General features: G+C 66.9%; 1 protein-coding gene across 1 annotated transcript; it reads right to left on the bottom strand.

Annotated features, from left to right (window-relative positions):
- Nucleotides 1-8,783: 8,783 nt before the first annotated feature.
- Nucleotides 8,784-11,418, bottom strand: H696_00847 (hypothetical protein; the record flags this gene model as incomplete). Its single annotated transcript, XM_009494732.1, has 6 exons — nucleotides 8,784-9,104; nucleotides 9,230-9,541; nucleotides 9,664-9,801; nucleotides 9,978-10,057; nucleotides 10,204-10,322; nucleotides 10,669-11,418. 6 exons carry the CDS (start codon nucleotides 11,416-11,418, stop codon nucleotides 8,830-8,832), a joined length of 1,674 nt encoding a protein of 557 aa, XP_009493007.1. The 3' UTR covers nucleotides 8,784-8,829.
- Between the last annotated feature and the right edge of the window lie 5 nt (nucleotides 11,419-11,423).

Below are 11,423 nucleotides of genomic sequence, written 5' to 3'. Positions count from 1 at the left end.
CCCCCCCCCCCCCCGGGCCCGGGGGCCAAGAACGCCGACGCCCACACCGGGGACTTCCCCGTCGGCGGTGGGTACCCGCCCAATGGGGATCGGCCGGGATGGCTCACACGACGCGCGCCTCCGCGCGGACCAGTCTTCGTGGGAAGCAACACACCGTGGTAGAGTCATGTCGCCACGCCATGCCACCGAACAGGGCCTTCTTGCCCAGCCACTCCATCCCGCCTTGCACACACTTCCATTGGGGGGATCGGCGGCGGACGGGGAGTGGACACAGTCGCTTGACCTCCTTTGGCTCTTCCTCCGGCAGGCAAGGAGGCAGTGTTCAGGGCGCCTGCCGGGGCCCGTACAAGGCACACAAGTAGATGAGAGGCATGATGTTGTTGTATATCTTTAGCTCTGGTCACCTCCATCCAGTCCCATTCGATCCCATCCGGTCGCGTTCTGTCCCCTTCGATCTCCTCACACAGACACAGAGAGAGGGAGAGAGGGAGACAGAAAGAAAGACGCACGCATGCGGGCGGGGCGCCATTTCCTCCAATGCAATGTTCGCGCCAGCAGGGAACGGAGGAGGCACCTCCCGGCCGGGTGTGCGCACCCCACCCGGCCCCCTGGGCTAGTGCCCCCTCCCAGCGTGAGGATCTGGCGGCTCCATTCCCGGCTCCAGGGCTGTCGACGCCCTTCTCCACCCTCCCCATGGCCCCAGGAGCACAGCTGCCACTGGCTGGCCAGGTGGCCCTGTGCGTCTCGCGCATGCCCCTGTCCGCATCGAGCAGTGCGTGTTACATGTCGGCTCTGGCCTACTCGGTGCGGGATGCATTGTTCCCCTTGTGTCCGCCACCACCGACTCCTGTGTATTCTTGACTTATCCCGTTGGGGGAGGGAGGGACAAAGGGTCGGCAGGCGGGGCATGCGCCGCAAAGCGGGCGGACACACGCCAAGACCAGCAGAGGGCTTCTCCCGCAACCACCAGGGAGGCGGGGGGGGGGCGGGAGGGAGGCCGAAGACCGGACGTGGTCCCAAAGTGTCCGCCTGGATATGCCCCTCGGGCCCGGGAAACAGGATGTCGCCCTGGGCCGATGGAATTGTCCCAGGAAGGTGGCCCACACGTATGGTCCTCTGCAAGCGTACATGGATGCTTGGATGCACAAGACGGCATCTGGGCCCTGGGCACATCTGCCTTGCAGGAGTGAGTTACCTCCGGTCTTGCCACGGTTTGTCGCGCTGCGGGCGGCTGCTCCGCTGGCGACCGCGAGAGATGCGCGGCCCGGGGGAGCTCAGCCTGACTCGAGTGCCTCACCTATCGGTGTCCAATTATGCCCCATTGCATGCTGGCCTGGCACAGCCACCCCACCTGGCGCGACGAGCGCATGCCATGAACCAAGAGAGGGCGCGATGCCGAGCGCCTCTCATCGGTGTCGGGAGAAATGGCCAAGGGCCGGGGGGGAGGGAGATCCTCGGGGCCGCCCCCATCCAAAAAAAAAAAGAAACGCCACCCCTCCGCATCGGGCAGCCGCCTGCCCCGTGCTTCTCCTGCCCCCGGTCGACCGTATGCTTTTGCTGACAAGCGGAACAGAACAGCGAGAGGGCGAGAAGAAGAGTGTGGAGGGAGAGGGGGGGGGGAAGGGCGGTGGAGGCACAAGGAAAAAGGGAAGGCTTTTGAGGGGAAACGATTTATTGACCAGGGATCGGGGAGGGGCGCGGAGGGTCGAGCAGCAGCGTGGGGGTCTGTGCGGCCTGCCTCAGTTCAGCCGAGGCGAACGGGAGAAGGCGGGCCGCCGGCAGGAGAACACGGCAACATGCGCAAGCCTGCATCCCCCCTGGAGGTCGCGCTGGGTCAGATAAATGCTCGGAGGAGGGGGAAACTAAATCCTCACTGAGAGCGCGTTGGGAGGGGGGGGGAGGGGGTGAGACTCGCCCTTGCAAGCGGCGGAGAGGGCCGCACGCCCCCCGTGCATCGTCATTTGGGAGCGAGAGACCCTTCGGTCTCAGGCGCCCACACGGTGCCCGGGGAGGCGGCGGCTTCTCACGCGCGCAAAGCAGGTTGAGCCGCAAAAATGTGCGGAGGAAGTGCGCAGAGCGGGCGCCCTAGGCCCCTGGAGAGGGAAGGCCGAGGACGCAGCCGAGGGTGTGCCTCTCTGGGGGGAACCAGAGATTTACATAACCTGGCAGCCGGACTGGTCCTTGCAAACATCGTCTGAGACGATTCGAAGGAGGAAGGAGAGGGAGAAGAGGGGTTAGGAAGGCTGTGGGTCTTGGAGGGAAAGGGAGAGCGAGAGCGAGAGCGAGAGCGAGAGGAGGGAGGGTGCGTACTGCCGGTCTCGTTGGCGTTGGAGGTCTTCTTGATGGGCTGCATGGTGGCTTGAGGGGAGGAGAGCGGGGGGGAGCGGGGGAACACTGGGGGGAACTGAGATAGAACTATCTGCTGAAGAAAAATAGTAAATATCCGGCGAAAGACGCCCCTTTATATACCCCCCCCCCTCCCCGCCAGCCGGGAGGGAGCGGCTCGGCGAGAGGGGCCCCGGCGAGGCGAGGAGGCGATATGTGGTGCCCTGTACCCGCAGGCCGGCAGGCCGGCCACGCCCGCCACCACCACCGCCACCGCCACCGCCACCGCCACCGCCACCGCCACCGCCACCGCCACCGCCACCGCCGTGTCACCACGACCACGCCTCCGGGCCCGCCGGGGCCATGCAAGGCCCCAGATCCGCCGTCGCATGCGGCCATGAGGCCCATGCGGCTCGCAAGAGGCGAGCGCGCCCAGGAGCCGAGCCGGCAGAGGCTACGGCCCCGGCATGGAGCAGGTAAATTGGTGATGATTGTCGACACCGCGCCCGGCCCCCCCTCCCTCCCCCCCCCCCTCCCACATCACCGCTGAGACTGACAGGGGGACACCCCCGGCGGCTGGCTGCGCCACCGGAGCACAGGCGGGGGGAGGGGGCGTGCTAGATCTCGGGCCACCGAACTGCCTGCTGGAAGTGGCAATGGCTGGATAATTATTCCCAACATTATACCAATTCGAGTGAGACATTCAAGCTGGCTGGCTGGGAAGATCCATACGCTCCCACCGTCGCCGGACAATGTTTCAGTGACTGGCAGACGGACTGACCACCGGTCGCCAGGGAACGGTCGGAGGGGGGAGGGGGCATTCTCCGTCTCTCTCTCTCTCCCTCTCCCTCTCCCTGTGTGTGTGTCTCTCTCTCTCTCGCACGCGCGCGGGCAGGCGCTCCAAGTCGCACCCGGGAGGCGCGACATGCTAGCACGACACCCGGGCACCCTTACTCACGGGCGAGTCAGAATGGCTCACGCGGCGGCCCGGCAATTCACCCCAGTGGGGAACCCGGAAACCGGGAAAGCACGCGCTGTTGGCTCGGCGCCACCCGAGGGCCGAGGCGGAGGGCGAATTGTTTGAGCCCCAGAGGAAGCCTCCTGGCCTTGGTGACCCCCCGGCCGGGGCATCTGGGCGGACCGCACGAATGCCCGATCATCCCGACAGGAGACGTTCGCCTTGGCTGCGTAATACAAATCTTGCGCCAGGGGAAGGGGGGCAGTGAAGGTGCTCGCCCGGCCGCCTGGCGGCGAGGCCGATGAGTGACACCGGCCGCCTCGCGCATGTGCGCGAAAGTTCCCCGCAATCGCACGCCCTTTCCAGGCGCCGAAGCCCGCACAGCCTCGCCGCCTTCTTTGCTTCTTTCCTGCCCGTCCCCCCCCCCCGTCCCCCCGGGGAAGGGGGAAAGGGGAGCCGGCTGGCGAAGGGCCAACTGGCAACTCTTGCAGGAAGGGGGCGGGGAGATTATTCATCCACCAGGAGTAAACGTTCGGCGCGGCCATGCCCCGGTTGAAGGGGCTAGCGCAACATCCCCGCCTTCTAGCCCCTGTCTTATTCGCGAAGAGGAACTCGATCAGAGGGGGGAGGCATGAGTCAGCCCTCCACACGCTGGAAGGCGGGCCAGGCACCCCGAGCTCAGGGGGGGGGGGGAGAGCGCGCGCCGCCTGGGATACCGATAGAGGTGCGCCCCTCCGGGCATACTCCCGCTCCCTGCCCGCCCCCCCCCCCCCCTGAGCATGGCACCTCACGCGTTCCGGCTGGCAGCCGTGCCCGGTGGCGCCCGATCGGAAGCGCGGGCCGGCTTCCTCGATGAGGCAGGTAGAGGCCGTACAGCCGGGCGCTCACGCCGGTACACAAGGAACACCGGGCGAGGGGGGGGGCGAACAGCTCGCCGGCCGGGAGCCGAGCCGCTTGCGCCACACACACACACACACACACACCGGGCACATGCGCAGACGCTCACTCATAGAGGCGCACACATGCACACGCACATGCACGCGCCCGGGGGGAGGGGTCACTCATCGCCGAGGCGTCGCAGGTGCTGGGCAGGCGAGGACACGACCGGCTGTTCGGCTGGGCGGCCCTCGGCGCCGAGAGGGGAAGAAGGCGCTCGTGGGTTCGTCAGTGAGCCATCACCCAGGGGCCAGGGCAACCGAGCAAACCTGGCGAACATACCCCTCCTGCCCTGCCACCGAGAGATAGCACGATGCCCCCCCCCCCCTCCTCCTCTCTCTCGCCCGCTTTCCTCTCGATCCTGTGCGCCCGCGAAAGGTCGTTCCGGGTGGCCCACATCCCGGCCCACACGGGTGAAAGCAGGTGGGGAGGCGACTGGCGACACGGGGGGGGGGGAGGAGGGGGGCACGGTCCGGCTGCTGTTGTTGTTGTTATTAGCAGCCGCTGTTATTATTTGCGGCCATGAGGGCGCCGCCGATCCGCGGCCGCCTGGCCCGGGCACAAGCGGGCCACCCACACCGGGCCAGCCAAATGTGGCGTCCGCCGGCCCGCCGCCGGTGGTTGCTGTCCCGTCCTGCCGTTCCCCGCCCCCCCGCCCCCCCGCCCCCCCGCCCCCCCTCCCCCGATGCTGCCGATAGTTTGGACCCTCGAACATCGGGCCGACCTTCCTTTCCGTGGAAGACGCCCGGGCACGATTGCCTCGGCGAAATGCCCCATAATATGCGCGCAAATGAGCTCACGCGCGGCCGCCCAAGAGGGCGACGCCACGCCGGCCCGGAGGCGGGCAAGCCGGCGGCTCTTGCTCGCCCGCCGGCGCCGAGACCGCCGCCCACCGCGGCGCCGCCGTTCGCCGGTCGACGCCACCCCAGGCCGACGCCGCGCAACGGTCTTCGGAACGAACTTTTTTCCCAGGACCCAGGGTACGGCACATGTTTCCCACACGGCCCCGTTCCCACACAGTCCCCGGCAGACCCTGCCGACATCGGGGCCGCTGGGAATCGGCCATCCCACCGGAGGTCGGCCTCCCCGCGCTTGGGTGCACTTTCCCACCTGCTCCGGCGTCCCGCCAGCGGTCTGGGTCCGGGGACGACATCCCTCGCCAGCGGTTAATCACTAGCCTCCTCCGCCCCCCCGCCCCCCCGCCCCCGTCAACCTCCGGACCGGGCGGAGATCGGGACTCTAGCCCACCGGTGGGCGCGCGCGCGTGCGCGCGCGAGAGAGAGAGCATGGCCGCGCCCCTCGCCCGCCCCTTCCTGGCCTCCGGCGCTTGCTCACCCCGACGCCCTGTCGGGGCCAGCGGTCCAAGGGGCTGGCCGCGCTGGCCGCCTCCACGCGCAAGCGCCCGCTTCCGGCCCATCATGCGCGTGTGCGCGCCCACCGCCGCAACCCCGCCGACCAGGCCCGCACAGACCGGAAGGGCATCCTTCGGCCAGGCCGGCAAGCTGGTCAGCGGCCAGACTTCGACGCAGGGCGTGAGTGCGCCCGGCTCCTCGTCCGGGCGGCTCCTCGCGATCGCCCCGCCACCCCCACACCCCCTTGCCCCACGGAACGCGCCTCACCCCTGAGACCTGTCATCGCTGATACCCCCGCCAGTGGTGAGCCAGCACTCCCGCCACCTGGCACGCCCATCTCCCTTCCCCACGAACGGAGCTCCGGCGCGGCCCCTCACCCTGGACCGCGGTGAGCCCCGGCTGCCCGGCTCGCGGGGGCGAAAAAAAACAAAAAAAAACAACACCGGCAGCCGATGTGTGCCCCGTTGGCTGGGCTGAGATGTCGCATTCCTGGCCGGCTCGCCTGCTTGTTCGTGACAAACATTGCCCACAGGCGGGCACCTACCGACACCTCGGCCCCGACAACCTGAGTCAGCGACCGGCCGGAGGCGGGGGGGGGGGGGGGGGGCGTTCGCTTTCGACGTCGTCCCCCAGGCCCTGCCTTCGCGCGAACTCATCCACCCAGGCAAAAAGCAAGCACATATGCCCCTGGTGATGATGGCTGCACTTGCCATATGCCCCGCGGATATGGGCAGTTCCAAGTGGGCATCGGCGCACACACACGCACACATGCGCGTGCGTGCGCCCACACAGGGGGAGCACGCCGAGCACGAGAACATACATTCTCCCCGCCCTCGCGCCGCCTCTCCTCCTGCCTGCCTTCCTGCTATGTGCCTCCAGGTGGGCCGGCAGGGGGCTGTGGTCAGGAATGCGGGGCCCGCCCCGGCCAATGTCCCCAGGCCGGTGCATGTCAAGATCAATGCCCGGCCCCAGCACACCATCGGGAGGGGTGTCCACTCGGCCAGATGACTTCGAGAAAGAACAAAAAAGGGGTCATGCCCTGCAGCTGGTGGCGGTCCCCGCCGCCCCAAGGCCTCGCCCGAAGGGACCTTCATAGCCCAAGCCGCCAGAGCCGGTCGCCGGACCGGCCCGCCCCCCCCCTCCCCCCCCCCCCCCCCCCCCCCCCCCCCTGCGGAGGGGCAGATCTCCTTCGCCCAGGGGACGGAGGAGGCGCTCACAAACAGCCCCGGCCGCAAAGAGGGGCAGCCGACGGGCGTTTGGTCCCACTCACACACCCACACTCACACACACCCCGGGGGGGGGGGGGGGGGGGGGCAGAGGGGCAGGGGGCGACGACACAGGCGGCCCAGCCGCGCCATGAGCAAAGCCCTCAGCACATTGTTCCATGGCAGGAACCGGGGCAGAGCGCATGGCCTCACACATGGGGCAGCCCTTGTCCGGGTGTGTTCCCTCCTCGCCGTCACGCTTGGCATGCCACTTCGCCCGGAAACTGTCAAGCCCCCTCCCCCGCCACGGACCGTCGGTGGCTTGCGATGACCCGCGACTCCCGGGGGCAGGGGGAGGGGTGTCGCGAAAACCGGCCCGCCTGCCGGCACGGCTTCCTCTCTTTCGCCGAGGGCGCGGGGCGGATCCGTCCCGCGCCCGCCAGGTGCAAGAGCCCTCGCCGGGTGTCTAGGGCTCGCCCTTCTTGGCACCGGCCGCCGGGAGGCAATCCGGCCGCGCCGCACCTCCTGGGCGACCGGCCCGACGCCCGGCCAAGGACAACCGGACGAATCCCCTTGATTGGAGATGGCTCACCGAGCCGTGCCCAAGTGCATCCATGGGTCTCACAGGCAACTCCAGCCATCCTGCCTGCGATGGGCTCCCGGCGCAGGCTCCGCCCGCAGGCCACTCCGGACTTGGCACGTAGGCGGCGCCCCCCCCACCCCGCTCGCACAGGAGGCACTGGCGCAGACGTGCGGAGGCACCGGAATGCACATTGTTGCCACTTCGGCCCGGTAGCCTGGGCGCTGGCAAATCATGTAGAAAGCCCCAAGCCGAGGAACGGGGGGGGGGGGGGGGAAGTTGTCTCACATCAGGAGGGCGTCCGCCCCCTGTCGCAACGTTCTCTGCGTGAACGTTCAAATGGCCGCGCCCATGCTCCACCTCCGTGCGAGGATGCAACTGTTGTGGCCATGCCCAGACTTGGAAACCCACACGGCCAGCGGCACAACAGGCTCCCCTCAGTTGGAGAGAGAAAGAGAGAGAGAGAGAGACACGCACACGACAGGGGGCCGGCAAGTGAGTGGAGAGTCTCGAGGACCCGGCGGCCTCTCTGGTTGGGGAGTCCAGGGGCACCTAGTCTCATCCCAGAGCCCGTGTCCCTGCGCCCCGGAAAGAAGATGCCGCGCGAGGACGCACCGAGGTACGCGACGATGGACATTCCTGCTCCCCTTGTCCCCTTTTCAAATGACGGGACCAAGAGAGAGAGAGAGAGAGAAACCAAGCAGGAGGACCGCTCTCACCTGTGCGGGAACCCCCCGCGGAGGCCGCCCTGATCCGGCCCCCCTCCCCCTTCCAAGGGGCAAACGCGGGCCATTTCTCTCTCGCCCTGGCTATGGTTCCCCGCATATCCCGCGTGCGCGCGCATCCTAGCCCGCCCACGGCGGAAGAGAAACTGGCAGGGACCAGACAGCCAACGGCGAGCCAACGAGCAAACGATGGAAGCCAAGCCATCCGGACCACCCCTAAATGACGTTCTGGCGAGCGTGACCTAGATCGTCTCTAATGTTAACCCACTCACAGTTACGTCCGCATGGCCTGACCACTCCTCCCCATCCTCGCGCCCGGGGGGGGGGCTCTCAGGAGAAAAAGACACAGGACGAGAGAGAGAGAGAGAGAGAGAGCAGGAAACAACCGAGCTTCAGCGGACGGAACGCCTGGCAATGCCCCGTGGACAGGAAGACAAACACAGAACACATTGGAAGGGAAGTAGTAGAAGGATCTATAAATTGTGTGCGGGGGGGGGGGTAGAGACGAGTGCGCATGCGTGGACGCCTGCGGAGGAGAGAACGCCCGGCCGCCGGCGCGTGATCCCACAAACTCGCCCTCCTCTCCCGGGGGGGGAGTATGTGGCAGGGGGAGAGGGGGAGGGGAAGGGGGGATGCAAAGGGGAGGGATGAACGCAGTGGACAAAAAGAGGCGAGGGCAGGGGGGGAGGGCCCATACACACACACACACACACACACACACACCGCGCCCAAGGCTCCGGAGGCTCTCTTAGGCCGTGTTGCCGGTGGAGTTGGCATTCGCCGGAGGGGCGGCGGCAACGCCACCAGTGGCGACGTCACTCTCCTCGCCAATGCCCCAGTCCAGCTTCCGGCCCTCCTGCTCGTTGAGGTGATCCAGCACCTCCTCGACCGCGGCCCGGGTCAGCTTGTTGCCAGGGGTGGCATACGCCCGCGCCTGGAGGGTAGAGCAGAACTTGGAGATAGCACGACCCGACAGCCCGGTCAGATGGGCCAGCATGAGCTCGCGCATCTCGGGGATGATTTCTGGGCCGAGCGGTACGGAGGGGGGGGGGGGGTGCATCCGGGTGTGTGAGGGATGAGGGAAGGGGGGGGAAAGAGCAAGAAGGAGGCACAGGGAAAGAGGCGCCATGACATGACGAAATACATACCCGAGGTGTCGATCGGCCGGGGGAGCTTCCCCTTGGGAATGGGCTGCACGCGGAAGTTGTTGGTGTGCGCCTCGGTCACATACATCCGATAGTACCGGTCGAAGATCTCCCGACGCGCCTGCTCCTCGGGCAGGTCGAAGTGCACCAGCTCATCCATGCGGTCAAGGATGGCCGCATCCAGTTGGCTGGGCTGGTTGGTGGCCAGGATCAACATGTGACGCTGACTATTCTCGCCGGTCAGCGCAAGGGTGGTGTTTAGCGCGGCGCGCACATCCTCCGAGGCGGTGTTGGTATCACGCCGGCGAAGGAAAGCTGGTGGCGGTGGCGGTGGCGGTGGCGGGGGATGGCAGGTCAGCCCGTCGGCCGGAGAGGAGGGTCAGAAATGGGCGATGGAAATGTGGGGACCATGAGGAGGAATGCATGACCCGGCGCACCTTCGGCCTCATCAATGAAAATGATGGTCCCCTTCTTCGACCGATCAGCCCAGGCAAAGAGATCATGCAGCTCGGTGACCGCCTGCCCGCCGAGGGGGAGGATGTCACCACCGGCGATGATGGCATAGTCCATGCCAGCTGTTGTCGCGTGTGTGTGTGAGTGAGTGAGTGAGTGAGTGAGTGAGTGAGTGTGTGCGTGTGCGTGCGTGCGTGCAAGGGCCATAGATAACAGAGGAGTGAGCTAAGTGCACAACCAGGATGCGGCATGGAAGGGTGGTGCCAGCCATGGGAGCTGTTCGCCGAGGACAACGTACTATTTTTGGCCAGATCCTTGGCAAACATGGTCTTACCGGTACCCGGAGGGCCGTAAAGCAGGACATTCCGCAGAGGGGCACTGCGGGCGATCGAGAGGTGCAGAAGGCAGAGCAAGGAAGAGTCAGACACGCTGAAAGAACGCATTGAGGAACCGGGAATCGGGACATCAAGGGGACAGAGGGGAAGACAGAGAGAGAGAGAGAGACAGAGGCCTTCATGACGCACGCATTCTTCCGGCTGTTGCGCGTGGCCACGCTCAGCACCGACAGGCGCTCGCGCTCGCTTTCATTCAGCACCGGAGCCGTCAGACTCAGCGGCGAGGCAGTCTGCCCGCGCATGGTGTTCTGGGGGGGGGGGGGGGGGGGGGGGGGGAAGGATGGTCAGAGGGGAGGGGGAAAGAAAAGCCAAGCCTGATAGTGACGAGCGGGCTCGAGAGAGCGAGAGAGAGGGGCAGAGAGAGAGAGGCTTGGAGTGCAGGTGTCGCCGGATGGCCTGGAAGGGTCCGTGGGTAACTCTTCCTGACGGGGGGGGGCGGGGGGGGGGGGGGGCGGGAAGCGAAGAGGTGAGACGCATGGACACTTAAAAAGAAGGAATGGACGATATGTCGAGGGGTGGATGGGCGAGCGGGCGGGCGGCGAACAAGAGCAAGGGCAGGGGGGGGCGGGGGCGGGGGCAGATTTGCATGCGTACCAGCGCGCGAGACAGCAGCGACACCTTGGGAGCACCCTCCTGGCGTGGCTTCAGCAGCGACAGCAGCGACGAGCGGCTGCTGTCCCGCACCAGGGCCGGGGTGTTCATGCGCTTGACAATGACACTGCTGACCACCGACATGGAGGCCCGGGTGGCAAACACCAGGGCCAGGACGGCCGTCACACCGACCACCAGGTTGGTCGTGCGCCGGGGATCCGACAGAAAGTCGAACGCCTCGTCCGCAATGTCGGTGATCTTCTGCCGCATGAGCTTGGACTCGGTCTCACGACGCTCGCGCTGCTCCAGCAACATCAGATCCCGGTGAAGGTCCTCATTGACACGCTCCTGCATGATGCGGCCCTGCGTCTCGGCGGCCACCTTCTGCATCTCGGTTTCGCGGTAGAGCTCCTGCTCGTGCTGCAGCGTCCGACGGCGGAGGTCCTCCTGCCGCTGGGCCGAATGCTCCTCCCGACGAAGGCGCTCAAGGGCCAGCGCACGCTCGGAGGCAATGCGATTCTGGAGGTGCTGCTCCTCCAGCTGGTTCTCGCGCTGCAGCGCCTGCGCATAGGCCTCGGTGCCGATCTCCAGCGACTTCCGGTGCTGCTCATGCACGCGGGGAATTCCCTGGACGTCGGCCGCCGCCATTTGCACTCGCTGCTGGTCAATCATGAGTGCCTCCTCCGCGGACTTGGTGATGATGGTCTCCTGGTACAGCTCCGAGAGGGGCCCCGAGTACTTGGAGTTGGCCATCGTCC

The sequence above is a fragment of the Fonticula alba genome (assembly GCF_000388065.1).
Source record: "Fonticula alba strain ATCC 38817 unplaced genomic scaffold supercont2.1, whole genome shotgun sequence".
In the NCBI taxonomy this organism is placed as follows: Eukaryota; order Rotosphaerida; family Fonticulaceae; genus Fonticula; species Fonticula alba.
Note: the sequence above shows the minus strand (reverse complement) of the source record. Positions and strands in the feature narration are given on the sequence as shown.